At 40.3% G+C, this 19,032-nt stretch overlaps 1 protein-coding gene across 2 annotated transcripts in view; it reads left to right on the top strand.

Annotated features, from left to right (window-relative positions):
• cntn4 (contactin 4) overlaps positions 1–19,032 on the top strand; it is a 140,908-nt gene that overhangs the window by 78,701 nt on the left and 43,175 nt on the right. For both annotated transcript variants that reach the window (XM_070958529.1, XM_070958528.1), the window contains exons 6-9: positions 10,473–10,676; positions 13,260–13,362; positions 14,259–14,443; positions 18,882–19,021. In XM_070958529.1, the coding sequence (XP_070814630.1) occupies positions 10,473–10,676; positions 13,260–13,362; positions 14,259–14,443; positions 18,882–19,021 (632 nt within the window). The remainder of the gene's footprint in view (positions 1–10,472; positions 10,677–13,259; positions 13,363–14,258; positions 14,444–18,881; positions 19,022–19,032) is intronic.

Raw genomic sequence — 19,032 nt, 5'->3', positions numbered from 1 at the left:
CACCAGTACTTCATACTATTCTGTCTCACTTTGTTCATTGATGGAAGGCGAGAACGTGAAGAAATAGGAAATGGAGCCGGAGCTGTGCCATCTATATCCATGCTACCTGCACTCAAAAGACCAAGATTCCTTGCAAATAGAACATGCGCAGAACACAAATTAATGTTCTGTTCAATGGGGATATTCCGATAGGCCAATACATGACCAAATATTCAGGTTAGAAAAGGGGTCATATTCAGGTTTTTAAAAAAGGGTTTCAAAAGGGTTATTGGTGTTAACATGGCCATGCACAACCTGGTTATTGCTGATACTCCGGTTATGAAAGGGTTACTTGACTGCATGTAAACGTAGTGACAGTTTCTCCATACACTGTGACGAAGGACATGGTTTCTCCAAAGGTATCTGTTGATGATGCTGTACATTACTCACATTGAGCAATTTCTCTTTTTTTCATCTGGGATTATTCTGATCTTAATCTGATTAGTTGATGACACATTTCACAATCTCCATGAGTAATCTCCTTTCACAATCCCACATTCAGTCATATTCCCCCCTCTTCATCTGTCTGGGGACTTCAGCTCTCTGAAATAATATCACATGTTACTGTCACACCATCCATGCTGAGCTCACCGAGCCTTTTCTGCAAACCCGCACAGTTTTGACATAACGTGGCTCAGTTACCTTACAGTGAAGAGAAACTTCAGTGACAAGCAGCCAACAGCATGACAGCAGCATGAAATGCGATACAGTGTATTTTCAGGCAGTGACACTCTCAGTTGATTAGAGTTTCTAATCACGTATGAAAAGGTCACAGAGAAGTCTGAGTGTAGAGCACACGCTTTTCCCAGCAGACGTGTGTGAGTGACATGCTTCCTAAATCTCCCTCTAAGCTCTTGAAGTTTACAGTACACATAGCTGTTGTTATTGTTGCATCTGAAGTGTGTGTGTGTGTGTGTGAGGTAGGAAAGCCAAAAAGAGAGGGAGAAGCAAAGGATGCTGTTCACATGTATACATCTACACCTGATTCCACGTTTGTGCTGAACTACATTCCTGTTTCCTTTCCTTTACGGTTGTGTGTGAGCACCTCCATCCTCTCTGCTGGGCTGCAGTCACACGTCATGTCCTCAGGCTCCCCGGTGCTGCTACATAAACACAAATCCCTCTGTGCCTGTGGGGATTTCATCCCAAAAGAAATGCGCTGTCACCTGCTGTGCAAGGGGAAAATAACAATTGTCGAAAACATGACAGCTCCGTCCACAGCACCTAGCTTGCTTAGCAGAGCACTGGACCAGAGTTTCAAGTTGAATCCATAACACCTCATAGCTGGCTAGCCATTACAGCTATATTACTGCATGCACTGCTGCTGAGTTCAGCTCAGTTACTGGGATCGTTTGCTCCTCTCAGGCTGTGAACTTCAATGTTATTAAGTGTTTTCAGGCAAAATGTTTGTTTTCCTACTACGTAACTGATGAATTGTGATCAAACAGTCATATCCAATACCTTGCTGTTGTGCACGCCTGGTACCTGGGGTTCAGGATCTGCTTTGTTTAGCCTACAAAATGTAAAAAACAGTGAAAAATAGTCATCACAGTTTCCCAGAACACAAGGTAACATCGTGTCAGATGTCTTGTTTCATCCAGACAACAGCCCCAAACCCACAGAGAGTCTGTTCACAATGATACAGAACTATTTTTGGATGATCAGCTGAAGCAGCTATAGTTTAGTTTGTCAGCGTTTCATTGACATGTGTCATAAACACCACAGAAATGACCAGGTGGCACAAAAATAGCATCAAAGTTTTGTGAAAAGTGTGGATCTGCTGCGTTGATTTTACTGCATCGATTTTACTATCTATCATGAGGCTGACAATATTATAGGAGACCAATGCCAAAATGGTACGAAGGAGGTTGGAGATTTTTTTACAAGCAATTTGTCCTCCTACTGAAATGACCTTATTGTTTGACCTGCAGCAGAACAGTAGGTGTGTCACTGTAACCTGCTGTCTCAGGAGTGCAGGACCATGGAGGATTCATGTTGTCCCATACATCCCAGTGTGCTCAGTTTTACCTGTTGAAAGAATGATGCAAGCCAGACGCTGTGCTGCAGCTGCATCAGATAGTATGTTGCAATCTCTTTCCTCTTCTCCTGAGAGCAGGAGCTCGAGTCATAACATGTAGATTTCTCAGAGGCACATGTCTCTGTTGCGTCTTGTTTTAAAGTAAGCTACAGTAGGAACTGGACATTGAAAGTACCAATGATGGCACATAGACACATTGTAATGAACTTGTTTCTTTGGAGCACATTTGATGATCATTGATATACCATGTAATTTGGATTTGATAACATATACTGTATCTGCATGTTTTGTTTTTTTTCTTTTTCAACATAATGTTTCATTGTTTCAGCATTCGTAGCACATACACACACACTCCCTACAATAATACGAATCATAGATTAGAGAGAAATGTCAGTGTGAGGACGACAAAGCCCAAGAAGTATAGTTAAGAATAGAAGTGTAAGAATAACCAAACCAGGCCAGTTGCACCTTCAGTCTCATACTGAATAAAACATAGAGCATGTGTACCACACTGTCTGTGCTAGACACTGTCACTCACACAGACACAGAAGACTAAAATAATGGTTTGCATGGGTTTATATTGTAGCATCCTGAGGTAGGCAGGGAGGGAACTCTCCCAGCATGCATCATTGACCGGCTCCCTGCTGTGAATGTACAGTGGAATGACGCAGGTTCAGTCAGGTGTTGGTGGTGAAAGCTCCGCCTCTTGTCCTCAGTCAGGACGTTGAACCTCAGATTGCTCTTGCTGAGTCGGTCACAGCTTGCAAAATATGGTAATGTGAGAATTCAATATTGTACCTTTAGACGTGGACAGATTTTTTAAAATTTTCTTTTTAAAAGGGAAATAACTTATTACAAGGTCAAGGTTTGCCCTGACTTAGAAATAATACTTCAGTTCATTCATGCATTTTTTCCTAACTTTTTGTCTTAAAGGATGAGATGCCCTAGGCAAAAATAAATTAATTAATAAATTGGCGTGATCTATGTGCCTTTATCAACCATTCCACGAGGCTTTGGGCCTTTTTTGGATCAAACACGGGGGTTAATAAAGTCAGATGCAGAATGTAAGGGCTGTAAGGGTATTGAATATTTGCACAGTGGTAAGATATCAGCAACTTGAATCTAAAAATAGTAGCAGTGCTAACCTTGACAAACACCTATCAGTGAGTATAGTGGGAGATGAACTTAGCAGGAACAGTTATTGGTTTCCTCTGTACATCTTTTGACTGGCGTCATTAGAGCGCCTACCTGCTCTTCCAGTCAGCAGCACAAAGACAGCAGAAGAGCCTGAGTGCAGATCAGCCGTGACACACCCTGCCAGTCCAGATCTGAACACAAAGGCATAGCAGGGTGCTGCCTCCATGCTGCAACCATACACTCACTCTCCATCTGACAGGCCAATGTCAGAGCATGCTACAAATAACGGGTAATTACTATCTGCAGAGTCAGAGGAGGGAGAATGAATTACCACAACCTGGTTGCACCACGAGTCATCTTTTTTAAACCAAGCCGCCTCAAAAATGTGTGTTTCTCCCAAATGTGCAGTCCAGTTCTCCTCCTGTCTGTCACTGTGGATCAGAGAGAGCAAGAGGAGCTGAGAGGCTGTCACTTTCTGTCTTTTTCAAAGCCAAGCGCATTAATGGGCTGCCAGTGTGACCCGGCCGCGCTCTTTGTACTACACAATTACTGCGTATAGTCGTGGGCCTAATGCTGCTGACCTCTATTTTCTAATGGGGAGAGACCTTTAAGAGGCACTCAAGACTGAAATCACTTTTGTCCGTCTCCACTAGTGATTTTTTTTTAGTGCCTGTGTGTTGTCCCTGTTTGTGCTCCCACCCGAGGCTTTGAGAACACAGAGCATGTGCATCCTGTCCAGTCCTGTAAAGGAAACAGTGAGCAGAGGATTCTTGGAGCCTGGAGCAGATATGGGAGTACTGCAGTCAGTAACACAATGTGGGATGACAGTAGTTTAAGTGAGGACATTTTTTTTCTTCTCTTTGTTTCTGTGCAACGAGGCAGCCTTTCAAAGATGCTCTCGTAAATCTGTGAATGTGTGTACTGTAATAGGACCAAATTGTGAGTGTGTTGACTTTGGGGCCTTTCCTCATGTGGAGTCTGTGACCACGTTTGTTTATGAGCTCTTTTCTCTGTGGCTCCGCAAAAATTTTCAAAAAGCTAGCTCATGTTGTACCAAGTCAGCGCGTTTTACCCTGTTTGATACTACCCAGTAACCCCTCCGGCTCATGAATTTAATAACATGCTACTGACTCCTGTAATCAGAGAATTATTCAGCCTGGGAAAGGACGAATGTGCACCGTTTTGTTGTGAATTTGTGCATTTTGCAGCATGCCCACATCCCACTGCTTTGTAATTGGGTTATTAAAAATGCATATTGTTGTCACGGTGTGCTCTTACATGGATTATTAATACCAAATGATGAGGCAGCTGATGCTGATAATATAACATGATGCCACAGCATCTTGATCCTGATAACAGTAAAACTGCAGACATCCTTTTGTATTGCCTCTTGGCTGCTGTGTTTGCTGGCAAAATAATTTTTTTGTTTTTGCTCATCCATGTCATAAATATTGTCCATGTCCAAAAGAATATGTATTGCTTTAAGCAGTAGGGACAGATCCCCCTTGGGACAGTGTCAGTGGCTGGCTTTCCTCCTGGGCTGCAGCAGGAGGAAGAGAAGCAGGCCAGGGCCTGTATTGTGTAGGAATTAATCACATTACAGAGAAAAACACGGCTGATTTTTTAACTGTTGGCTGACGTCACTGACTGTAACAGATACATGAGGCCTGCCAACCACAGCAGTTGCAGTCATTTACTACAGTTCTTCCATTTTGCAGTGAGTTTGATCAGTTGCTATCTGTTGCATTTTGTTTATCTACCTTAAATCAACTGCCATATTTGCAAAGCCGGAGAAACCTTGACAGCAAATTAGACTGAAATGTAGAGAGTCGCTTTGAACTTCGCATCCATCCTGTATACATCCTCTAATGGCTGCCTTTATTGGATGAAACCATCAATTTTTTTAACTGTACGCAATTTATATGGCAACAGTGAAGTAATGGTAATTGATAATTACATGTAAGAAAGGGCACATGCTGAAGTTGGAGGGGCAATTAGTCATCATGGAGAGCACTACTCAGCCTGTGAAAACAGTTATGGTCTGAATACATAACTCAGATGATGTCATCAGGGTTCACTTGGCTTAGGTTTGGAGACTAGAAGTTGTGAACAGAAAGCCTGTGTTACAAACTGTGGATATGGAGTTTTGAAAGACATGGGTATTTACCACGCAGGGACGGTCTATCATAGAATACTCTCTAAGCTCAGTTATTGGAAATGTATATCTATCTAGCATTCTATGAGACGGATCCATATTTTTGAAGCTAAACGTCAGGCCATCTGTGCCGTTCATACATCAGTTTTGACCAGTCTTTCTTCAATCTCTCTCCCAAATCAATACCAAATTCCAGGTTTGTCCATGCCAGTACAAGCACTTCAGAATTGTACTTTCCACCTCTGCTCTTTTGGTGTGTGATTTGATCTGTGCACCATCTGACACAGAAAGAGCAGGGCTTCTCAAAATCCAGCCCTCCGCCCACATCCTGACCAAACAGCAAGTCAATCTGGACCCAGCTCACATCCAGCCTGGCACATTCCCATTCGGCCCCAAAATTAATGAAGTCAGACAATGCGCACATCTAATGTTTCTCACCAGTGGAAGAGGTCCAGTCCTTCCTGAGAGTGATGGTTGATCAGTTTGCCAACCCTGTAGTATTTTATTTTACTGATTTCACTCATTTAATATCCTTTACTCTATTTACGCTATTACCTACACTAATCACATTATAATGTGGCCAAATGGTTGTGTAACTGTTAACAAGCATGTGGTTCTGTCACTGTTACTGCGAACGTTAACACACTGATACGGGCATCGGGAATTCAACATGCCAAAACATAATGAGTTGCAGGCCACATCTGGAGATGGTAGTAGCAGCTCACTCAGTTGTACATTCATAAAAGATAGTAAGGACTTCAAGTGACCCAGGACACATTCTACCCTTGTATCCACACAAATGAAGGACAGGAATAACATGTAGTGGGAGGATTGTGAAATAATGGTAGAAAAGGCCAAGAGAGATGAAGATGAAGTTGTTTGTTCCTGCTAAAAGGGTTTGTAAGGACCTTCATTTCTGTATGTATCCAGTCTTCAGTGAGATACTGTGTCAAAGCCCCACATCAACATGTCCAGCTGGTTTTGTCTCGATGTGATTATATAAACATATATTGCTAGATTTTTATTATTTATAGCATTATTTGTTATTGTTATATTGAAAAAAAAAAAAAGAAAGAAAGGAAACTCACAATACTCGTCGATGAACGGACGGAATAGGGTTTCGAAAGAGTACTCCAGGTGATCACTAGTTACCCTTTCAACAGATAAGTAAACATATGGCTAATATAGATAGTACACCGAAATTAAGAAGTATGGAGTAATTCAAAATGTTCCATAATAAGAGTTACATTGTATCTATCGTTATTAAATTATGTAGTGACAGTGAATTTTGAATGAATGTATGAAGTTATTTCAACAGCATAATATAGTGTAACTGTATTTACATCCACTCACAGGTGCCCAAACCCGATAGAGTCTTCTCCTCTATGCGCTGTCATAAAGGACGACAGACCTACTTTGGGATCACTGCCCACTATTTTTGTCGTCATGCTCCATCTTTACATGATCACAAATCAGTCTGGGCGTGTAAGGAGACGGGCATGTTTGACTTGCATGTCTTGTTCAGTCTTTGAATATTCAGAGAGGCCTGTCCTTTGAAGCTCCTCTTAGGTCTCCTTTTGTGAGTGAAGCAGCTTTATTCATTGTGACTTATGCAAAGTGATCTTTAACCTAGAGGGAAGCCACAAAGAACACTTCAGGGACTCTTAAAAGCCTTTCTCCATCGGATCATGTTTTGGAAAAACAGCAATTTTTTGGACAGACCAAACTCCAGTAGAACTGTGTTTTATAAATCAAGATCATTTTATGTTTTCTGATTTGAAGAGACCTTTGCAACATCTCTTTTTTCTTTTTTTTTTTTCCACACTTCAATCTTAAACAACTTCAATTGTTAATTTGAGCTCATGTGCTGCTGTTGTCATAATACAAGGCTGATTTGCTGTTACCATGGCAGTGATTGTAATGCTGTCTCCCAGGGCAGCTGGTTTTCTTCCACATTTTGTCTTGGAGATGTCCTGTTTTTATACCAGGGAGCATTGTGTAACCTATAAAACCAATGCCCTGGATGATTTTTTGAAGACTGTTCGGCCAGCTGTGTGAGATATCTCATTATGTTTTTGCTCTCTGCGGCATTCTGCAGCTCATGTTGTGCCATGTAGTCATATGGGTTTTAAACACAGAACGAGAGCAGGTGCAGCTATAGTCCAAAAGCACTGGAGAGGAAACAAACACAAACAACATGCCTTATCCTGCCTTCAAGTGTCGCTTGTCCCCATGGACGTCTTGCTGTGCCATCACTCTGTGTTCAGCTCCACACGCACAGCCAACCCCGAAACCCAAGCCCCAAACGATGCTGATCAGCTGCCTCCGTTGCTTCCCATACAGTACCTGCTCCTTTCAGCCAGCAGGAGTACGGGATCATGCTGTGATAAATGGCCAAGCAGCACAGGGAGGTGAAGTGGAGGGTTCCTTCAAGACTGTTTTGTTTAATTGCTAGTCCGTTAACAAGTGGTAGGGTTTGATTAAGCTCAGCAGGAAAATAGCACGTGCCTGTCAGTTAAACTGGCTGTGGCGCATTACGTCACAACATTCAGATGATGAGTTGACATCAATAAAGTAAAGAACTCAACAAGGAATCGTTCTCATATGAACGAGCCCGAGCCAAAGAGGACTGCTACTGATATACTGCCTCCAATTCATTCAATGCAGCTACTGAAAGATACATGGAGCCATGAATTATTAAAAATGTTATGCGACAAACATGCAGTATTTCTCTCACCTCACATACGTGTGGGACATGCAGTAGCGTTTTCTAGAGATTGCAGGACAGCAGGTTGTAAAATGAGGTTAGATTTCAATTCTCAAACCATATCTGCTGTGCAGTCATTTCTGGTATCTCTGTGAAATCATGGTACAGATGATGTCTGTGGTTGAATTATGGTGCTGCTAACAGTGATGTTCTCATTTAAGGCGAGTTTGAAAGCATTTTTTATTCATTAGACCCCTGTTTTCTGCTGTTGCAGTCCAAACAGTGGTTCCACTTCATTGGATTATTGATCAGGTTAATGGAGTCCCATAATTACTTAATTTTATCTACTGTAACAGGCAATCATTAGTTATTATTACATAGTAATTACGTTATTATTATTATTCATTTATGAAATCCTCCATAATTGGCAAATGAATTTTAGAATTTGTTCTTTCTTAAAAGCATCTATGGTGCTAAAAGACATGTCTAATGAACCAGATAACTGCGTCTTCTGTCTTGATCTGTCTGCCCAGCATTAAAATGGGCTGAGTTTGATTTTGCTTCACACCTTCTCAGAGCTCAGTCAGAAGGTTGTAGAAGAATTGACGTCAGTAAATGTAGGGACCACGTGTGAGCATAGCTAAATACAGCAGACACACAGTGGTGATTTTTAAATTGTGAATGCACAAGAAAGAAAGAAAGAAAGAAAGAAAGAAAGAAAGAAAGAAAGAAAGAAAGAAAGAAAGAAAGAAAGAATTTCTTTGGTGCGACTCAAGACGTCAAAATCAGTGTTTTGCTCAGTTTGAAATACTCCAACACAATTACGTGACATTGGGGAAAGGCTGACATTTAAACTCCAACACTGTTTATTGATTCTAGCAGTCTGACAGGTACTTGCCGACATGATGCTCCACTTCCTGTTAGCGATCACACTTTCGGCTGGTTTCTCTGAGGCGGTTGAGACGTCGTTTTAGAAAATGCTGGCACTCATTTTGCATCATAACAGTGATTGTAATAGCAGCATGTCTCTCAACTCCTGTCATTTTTTGGAGGGATTGAAAGAAAGAAAAATGAGCCTTTTTTGGATTATTAAATGTAGAATCACTGTTGTGATAGTGATTTATTATGTCAAATAAGCAATTCTGCATCAACCAGGGAAAAAAATTAAGGATCTAAGTGTGGCCCATCCCTTTCATAGATCACATGTTATCTGAGCGTCAGGTCCACATGCACACTCATAACATGCAATGGTTATTGAATATTTTGCAGTTTATATAATAGTTAAATTCAAGGAACCAATAAAGAACAAATCATTTGACAGCAGTTGACTTAGTTGAGAACTAGTGGATTAATACAGTAATAATACTAGCACAATACAATAGCACAATAACACAAAAGCAAATAATAATAACCTATGATAAAACAATGAAAACACAGGGAAAATTAATATTAAATGAAATGAAATTAAATTAAAACAACTGGATAAGACCAAATAAATCAGCAGCTAGACAAAAAGAAAAGACACTTCAGGAGAAAGCGATGTTAAAAAGATGTGTCTTTAACATTTCATTTAAAGGCATCAACAGATTTAGAGTGGAGACCTTCAGGCAGGCTGCTCCAAAGTTTTGGGGCGTTGTTAACAAAGGCTGCCTCTCTGTGCCTTTCAGTTCTGGCCTCAGGAATGAGCAAGCGTGTGCCGAGAAGTTGCTTAATAAAGTATCTGTGAGCCTGACTATCAGCCAATTCTATAATTCTCATTTTTATTCCTGATTAACTCTGAATTAGCTGCCAAACGGCTCATAACTAATACCTAACGATTGTTTTATTATTGTGTAGATGCCTGAAGTAAAGTGATGCGTCTGCTGAGTTGTTACGAGGGCTGCATTATTCCTTCTTGACTACCTTACCATTACTGTCATGCAGAACTGAGACAGAATAGATGCAGGACTTGATTTAAAAAATAAATAAACAAATTTAGAAAAACTGCCTTTTTTATACATTGGCTTGAACTAGTGTACCGTGCCATTTGTTGTGGTGGTCTTTGTTAGAAACTATCTCTGTTGCTGATTCCAGTTGGCTGAGGGGAGAACTGTAATTAGTCATGACAACACATACCCCACTGTGTCCACAGTCCCTAGTTGAGTATGCAGAACTGATCCACATGAAAAATGGTTATTTGCAGTGAGTCCAGATCATTTACATTGGTTGGTAACCTCTCACAGGTACAGTCATCAATTTTCACCTCAGCATGATGCAACTTTGTCACCTTCAGGAGGTCTGAAGCTGATCACACACCAACGCAATCAAAGTATGTCCCTGTGTTTCACGACCTCCTCAAAAAAAAAATAAAATATTTTGTTTCTTCATTTAAAGTGAGAATTCTTCTTTATCCACAGATCTCATATTTTCCTGGATCTTTAATGAGTACCCGACATTCGTGAAGCAAGATACTCGCCGCTTCATCTCACAGGAGACAGGAAATCTGTACATCGCTAAAGTGGAGCCCTCAGATGTTGGCAACTACACCTGTGTGGTGACCAACACCGTCACCAAGACCCGAGTCCAGGGTCCACCCACTCCGCTAGTGCTCCGCAGTGATGGTGAGCCTGAGTATTATATTATGCTTATGAACATACAATATATTATATTTTTTAAGTAGCTGCTCTATAAGCAAAATGATCCACTTGCGATGAAGTGGACATTCAATACCACATGCAATATTATGCTCCACAAAGGCATATGGGGTAAGTTAGTCCGAGTGCATTATATATTTTACATTTTGCGCAATCCTGATGTCACTTTCCTGTCTGGATGATGTTTTCCTTCTCCCTTTCATAATGCTTTCAGTAGCACTGAGAAATGCATGATAAACAAGCCAAACTTGCTTCGTTGGTACCTCAAAGTAGGACAAGTGGTTTTAAGGAATACAAATGAAATGGAAAGGTTAATTACCTCTTTCTTCACTAATTTCAGCATGTGCTTTAACATGTGGATCTGATGCTTTAGGCTGGCCTTTTCAAGACACTCCACAGGAAAAGGTCATTGTCAGCAAGTGATCTAATTGTAGGCTTCCGTCCTAGAAGCCTGCTTCTTACCATATCTAATGTAACGCAGTAAAAGAAATGTGAGGCTAAATGTAATTTTCCCAAGAAATGTCTTTTATGACATTTATGTGGATTTTTGCCTTTCATTTAATTCCAGCTGCAACAAAAACCCTGCTAAGACTGAATATTACATCTTATCAAACCAATTTGTTGGGTCTCATTATTGAAAATTATTAATTATTAGTATCACTGATAACCCTCGATTTTACTCCTCCGATTTAGCATTTATAAGCAGTATATGAACACTTAATAAATGCAAAACAAATTGCAATTTCTTGTCACTTTTGGGCCAACATATGCCGGTACCAGTATATCTGTGACTAGCTAATATTGACTGACATATTGGCTAATATTAGCTTGTCACTTTTAGCCAGTGTATTGGTTGGACTGTAATTACAGCTATGCTATTTTATGGAGTTGTGAATATTTCACAATTTTAGAGTTATAATTAATTATATAGTTATATATAGTTATATTGTTTTTATAACAATATAGTTATAATATATATATATATATATATATATATATATATATATATATATATATATATATATATATATATATATATATATATATATATATATATATATATAGTTATATATATAGTTATATAGTGATATAGTTATATATATATATATATAGTATAGTTGTATTGTTTACAAAACAATACAAATCTTACAACTACATTGTAGAGGCTCATTAATTGTTTTTATATAGCTTATAATAAATCAATATGGAGGTTAAAATGAAGTTTTTCTGAAAATTCCGGTGTATCATTTAAATTAAGAATAAATGGCCATACGGGAGCACTCTGTGATTGTATTCTGAAATTTCTTCCTTCCCTGTTTGTTGAATGCAAGACAGAATTGCAAATAGCTTGTACCATTTGAGCGGCCGTTTTTTCAAGCAATTCCGAGCACTTTCCCTCCCTGCTTTCTTCCTTTCTTTTTTCATTACACCTTTATATCACCGATGCAGCGGGTCTCGCAGCAAAAGATCAGCCCTGCCTCTCAGTCACAGGAGCTCAGATAGGGGGCTGCAGGCGTGCACATTGAACAGGTGTCCCCTACAAAAGGTTATGGTATGAGACAATTACCCGTCCACTTCCACCTGTCGGCTTAAAATGGGTGATAGCGCTGTGGTTACGTTCCAGTATGAGACAGTTGTGATAAGGATCTGAATTAGCTTTCACAGTCACTCAGGGAGCCATCCTGATAACACATGCCTCACCAAATCAACGAGATGAAATTGGCCTGTTTCCTCCATCTCGAGAGCTATTTGTGCAACACAGCCCTGAATTACAGCAATGGGGAAAACCCATTGTTGCACTGGTTGATGAGAGGGGCTTAAAATACCGCGTTGTGCACCCTGAATTGCCACAGCAAGGAGAATTTAAAGTGCACCCAGTTATAAATTCATTAAAATAATTTACCTTAGTGTCGTTTGAGGGGAAGAAAAAAACACACGCACTTTTCCAACAGTGTTCGACACTACAGCCTTGATGAATAAGTCTGTCCCAAAGCTAGAACACCACAGAGCCACATTCCCGTCTGCTCCTTTATCCAGAGATTTTTAACATGCACAGCAGCAATATTATAATCCACCGGAGCTGCTTCACCGACAGTGAATGGGATGCTTTGTAGACACAGTAGCGGTACTCAGGGGGATTTTATGGGCCCATTTTCTGGTTCATAGCTGTTAGCACTACAACAAGATGAAACTCATCTGGATGTAAAAGCTCAAACCATCTATGAATTCTCAAAGTTGTTTTTTCCATTCGACATCAGTGTGTTGCATGTCCACTGTGGAAAGCTGTGTTAAGCTTTCTTTCTCATTCTTTTCAATGGAAGAGCGTTGTGTGACTGCTGAGAGCAGACGTGTTTCTGCTGCTCACATTGCACAGCGTTGGAAGTCGAAAAACATTTCAGCTCAGAGTAAAAAGAGGGCTTTGCTTGAAAAAGGTTTTCAGTAACTGTGTAGCAACAGCAGAAGCAGAGGGCTCGCAACTTGGCCCTTTATTTTTGCCAGAGTTGTTTAGCTTTGCACTAACACTGATGCTCGTTTGCATTTCTCTTTCAGGTGTGATGGGTGAATATGAGCCAAAAATTGAAGTTCAGTTTCCAGAGGTTGTTCAAGTTGCCAAAGGATCCACTGTAAAGCTGGAATGTTTCGCTCTGGGAAAGTAAGCCCACTCTTAGTCAGGCTCAGCACGCTCACTAGCACATAAAAGAAAATTATTACCAGAAGAGTGCTGGGATATATTTTTTTTTTTCACCACTTTGCTGCAATCCTCACGTATTTTGAGCTAGACTGTGCATCTAAGAAATGAGAGGGCACATGTGATGGTGTAAAAATCTTCAGTTCAAAAATCAGGTTTTGTTACACAATGTACTCAAGCTCAAAGAACAGGTCAAGGCGAGATGCCAGAAGAGAGTTCTGTGGAGTAATTTTTGCATTTTTACATTCACCAGGGAACGAAGCCCCTTACTTGTGCACCCTACAAGCCCCTTAATCTTCTATGGCCATAGAATAGGTCAGTTTATAATGTAAGATAGCTGAATATGATCCTTAAAAGATCAAAGTAAAGCCCTAAATGTTGAACTCCTCAGACGCTCTGGCATTAAAAATGAAGGATTTTAATAACATAATTTAAGCACCCTGTTCCTAATCTTGCAATTTAAGGGGATCTGAGATGTTAATTCCAAATATTTAAGGAACTGTGAGTTAATATATGTGTGTGTGCAGATAATGGAAAACTTTAGCCACTTCTAAGCTTTTCAAATGGATTTTTGTCTATTGGTAATTAAGTGTCAGCATTTCTCACCGACCAGTTTCCTTATCATTAGCACAAGATATTAGTATTTGAATTCTTTGTCTTTCAAACAATTATGAATAACTGACATTTTTGAGTTTCTATAGCACAAGATTGATTTTCACTTTACAAAAATGGAGAAAAAACTATTCTTTTCTACTTGGTGTGAAGCCTTAAATAACCTTTTAATATATCAGAATCTGCACTTCACACATGAACAATAAGCCCTTGAAAAAAGAAACTGAAAGCTGTGTCTTGTCTTACAGCCCAGTACCATCTATAAACTGGAGGAGAGTGGACAGTGCACCCTTCCCCAGGAAAGTGGACATGAGGAAAGCCAGCGGTGTCTTGGAAATCCCATATTTCCAGCAGGAGGACGCCGGCATGTACGAGTGTGTGGCCGAAAACTCCAGGGGAATGAACACAGTGAAAGGGAAGCTCTCTTTCTATGGTAGGTGATCCTGACTTGCATGAATATTTGAGCAGCGTGCACCACATCTGTCAGCCCCGCTCAGAGACAGAGGAAGCAGAGGCAGACACAACTGGGCTTATGAAGCAGTCAGCGGCGATCAGCAGAGGCTCGTGTGGCGCACATGAGGAGGGAGGCTCGTTTTAATGGCACATCAAAATGATTAAAGGCTGTCAGCCATGATGCCTCTAATATTTTGATCCAGATTAAAGGAATGATGCGGATGAGCCTGAGCCCTTGGATACGACCTTGTTGGTGAGCCTTGTATTGGGTTCCACCAGATGGCATCATGATTGACATCCAACTTGACTGGAGATCAAAGCTGTTAAATGTACTATACATAGACCAGTGGCACATATGTCAGGGACATAATCTGCACAGCAGCATCTGGATCCACAGGAAGGGGGTTAGTGGATTCACCCATTGTCACAGAGTCACACCTACTGTGTTCAGAAGTCATGATGACGACTGTCACTTCATCCCAGCGTCAGAAACACAATCTGCTCTTACCCTAATCGCCATTTGACAGCAATTATCTCCTTTCTAAATTGTGTATTTTATCTATTAGATGCAGCCATATCTTTTAGATAAACATCTTAATTTAAAGCTAAATATTTGAGATTTGGACAACACTTTAAATCTGACACTGGTGAACATGCTGACATCTGTAGATAGTCAGACATTTATATAGTTAAATATAACAGTTAATTATCAGCATTTTGGTAAAGAGCACTACACTGTGCTGGTTTAATATTTTTGCAATTCAACATTTATTACAACCTCATTAAGATTACACTGTCCACACCTCAGCAGATTCTGTTCTCAGTCACATGGCATGGCCATGTACAACAATCATCAGCTCTGTGCTTAATATGCTTTCTGATCTTAAAATAAGAGAAACCAGAAAAATACCTCCATCTATGTTTCATTTCTATTTTAAATTCAAATTCCACAACAACAAAATATATTGTAGAAGTATCTTTTAGGTTGGTTTTGTTAATTTCTTGAATACTAACTGTACACTACTATATACTGCACGCATAAGGATTAGTACATGGTACACTGTAAACAATTGAGACACATTATCTGAAGCCAGAGTTGATTTGCTCTACGAGTTGAATTTAGCATTAATAATGGAGTATAAGATTGATCAGTCTGTGACTGACCAACACTGGACTGAAATCTGGGGACAAAGGAAATCATTTAGAGTGGAGGAAGCTACTCTTATTAATCCAATGTGTTTGTCCATACTGTGTAAATAATCAAAGGTATAAAACCGTTACAAGTTTAGATCAGCTGTATACTATAGCTATTCACCGATCTGGGTAACCATTATCATGAATGACATGGTCATGAATGAATGGTTAAAACGATCCCACTCCCCTCCTATTTTCATTAGTCTTTCACCAGGACTTCTCTGTTCAGCTTTGCCAGGCACTTAACTTGCTCTTTGAACAATCTATGGATTTTCCTCTCACCTCGACAACTCTCTGTTTTCTTCCTTCTGATTTTCTTCCCTTCAAGTCATGCTGTGTCAGCTGTCAAAAAGAGCTCATTTGGGGGCATTAAACAATTTGCCATTATTTACAACAGCCCTGGAAGCTCTTAGCGTCATTCACTATAACAGCCCAGGAGCACGCTGTGATCCACCGAGGCTTCATTTGTCCTTTTGAGCTGTGGCTCTCTCCTTTTTGATGTGTTTTGTCACTCTCCCTCCCTCTCTCTCTCTCTCCCCTGCTGTCTGCAGGCAGGTGATAAAAATCAGTAATCTTATTTTGAACTCCCTTTGAATTAAGCCTTTGAGACATTCATCAGCAGTGTAAGCCAATGGGGGAATCAATAAGGGTATCTTGTGGACATTCAAGCAAGCTACAGAGGAAAGAGAGCTGGGCTTTGTGTCAGACAGGAAGAAATGAAGGTATTATGGTTATTGTTAAAACATTCTCACGCTTACAATGTCAGTGTTAGCGTACCAAGATACAAAAACGCTGTCTGTCTTAACTCCACTAATACAGAGGAAATAATGTCTTTCAACATTACAATAGTGCTTTTTAGAATATTTAATTTTCCATTTCTCCATTTAGTCTTCATGAACTAATTGAAACAAGAATTCATTAACTGCATTGAGGCTTTATAATCACAGTTTTTTGGTTTTAAGCTCGAGGTGAAGTTAAATTAATTAGTTCTCTTTGGTTTGGGTGCATTTAGCCATAGTCTTTTTTTTGTAAATCTGTACTGAAAGCAGTTTTTAACTACCACTCAAGGCAAAGGCGGGGGTTTGTTTTGTTAAAGTTCCATCTCTCAAGGAACAGTCTGAAAAGAAATGGCCCTTTGCTCACTCCTTGATGTTGATATTACTCAGAGGGGAAGTAAATGTAAAGCTCTGACAGGTTAGTTTCCCCCGTTGTATTCACATTTGGGTTTCTGAAGACTTACCGCTGCATTATCTTATAGTGATTTCACTGATAAGGCAAATTCCCATCTCTCTTCTGCTTTAGCCACTTGACATTTGTTCTGATTGTATGCGCGCTCGGCCCGGCACGGGCAGAGATGGGCTGCCTGCTTTCATTTGGTAAACGTTGACTGAGAGTCGATTCGTTCGCAGCGGGTGAGGGATAGAGTGAGGGACCCTGACAGTGTGGAGAGAAAAAAAAAAAAACAACAACAATGCAGTCCTGAAAGGTGCAGTGGGTGTGGTGGCTCGGCCAGGCTCTGATGGAGAACTTCGGCAGCATGAATGGATCTGAAGCTAAGTGATTGCGGAGTCTCTTAGAGTAACTTTCCACCATCTTTCTAGTGGATTCATCCAAAAACTCTCAGAAAACCACATACCACACAGGCTTGTTCAGGTGTATGGGCTGGCAATGAAGTTGATTTTAAGAATACATCAATGTAAATAAAAAGACTTCAAAAGAGAGAGAATAAAAGAGTTTAGCATAGGTGTTACATCACATAGTTTTGGCCATAACTGTCTCATTTCTGTAGGAGGATAAACTGCGGCCTTCAGTCAAAGGAAATCGTAACCTTCCTCAGAGTTTGCACAGATGGCAACAGCATGGCCTCCACACAAGTTAAATGTTAATGACCTCAGCCAACCTTGTACCGCAGCCTCGGCAGCCAAAGAGATCTTAGAGGCAGGAGCCACAAATATAAATATTTTTTTGATACCACACTGGATTTTGATCTTGAATCTGCGCAGCACATAAATACACAAGACTGCACAAATACCCCCTTCTGGTGTCGACATCCACCTCGTTTATCAGTCCTTGTTCTGTGTTTCTGAACACCCACCTACACACCGACTACATGTTGAGGTTGTAACGCACAGAAATATTGCAGGGCTACGTTTGAAATCATTGAATTGTCTCTCTCCCTTTGTCTGATCCTGCTTTACTCAAAGGCGAATACTGTATAGCAGAAGCCAATTAGAGCAGGATTTGCACGGGTACTGAAGAGCCTCCACAAAGGTCAGTCCTTGAGAGTGGCATTAGGTGAGGTCTGTGGAATGGAAAAGTGCAGTCAGCCATTACTCTTGTCCTGCCGCTGGCCTTGTGTGATATAGGATGATAGTAGCTTGACCTACACATAATCCAGGATGTTCAGAGCGTTACGCAGCGAGCTCTACAGATCTAGTTTCATTGCCTTAATCATTTGCCTTGAGTTACTTGCATGACACAACAAGAATCAATTCTTCTCCTGTATAATTATAACATCATTTATTTTGTATCGAATGGAGGGTTTTTATGGCACCAGTAGCCACCCTAATGTATATGGATCTGGTTTTCATCGCTTTTGTTCTACTCGAAGCACTCGTGCAAAGTGTGATAAACCTTGAAAGCAGAACTTCAGCGATGACTTACCTTAAACTAAAAGCAATAGAGGTGGGATTCATAGTCCCGTCACTAAAAGTCAGCACAGACTGAATGCTGCTCCCTGATTGGTCTTTACAAATGGACTTCAACCAACAAAAAAGATCATTCTGTTTCCTACATTTGTATCAGTCCATCCATCCATTGTCTGCAACAGTTGGAGGGCAGCTGGGTTTGAGGTGATCCTGTCTGACATTGGACAGTCTTGCAATTAACTTGGTAAAGGTCCTTTCCATAACAACAGTATTAGAATGCTGTGCATCACTGTATTATCTTTTATATATCTTTTATATATATATATATATATATATATATATATATATATATATATATATATTTATATATTTGACCACCAACATTGTTACCAGCTGGACAGTAGGAGTCAGACAGTCACCTTTTACATTGATTTTTAGTGATTAAATCAATGTAAATCAAATTGGGGAATCAAAAGAAAGGTTTTGATCTGAGCAGAAACGGCCATGTTATTTTGTCTAGATCATAATTTCTAAGTCTACAGTCTCAGTTCACTCTCACATTTCTGATGTTTCCAGCCCCTCCTCATCTCATTGAGAAACCCCAAGATGTTCAGAAGCTCATTGATGACTCGTTGGTGTGGGAGTGTAAAGCCACAGGGAAGCCGAAGCCTTCTTACAGGTGGATGAAAAATGGAGAGAACCTGGAGTCTGCAGAGGTGAGATCTGC

Source organism: Chaetodon trifascialis, chromosome 3 (genome assembly GCF_039877785.1).
Source record: "Chaetodon trifascialis isolate fChaTrf1 chromosome 3, fChaTrf1.hap1, whole genome shotgun sequence".
In the NCBI taxonomy this organism is placed as follows: domain Eukaryota; kingdom Metazoa; phylum Chordata; class Actinopteri; order Chaetodontiformes; family Chaetodontidae; genus Chaetodon; species Chaetodon trifascialis.
This window is presented reverse-complemented; position numbering and strand designations above follow the sequence as displayed.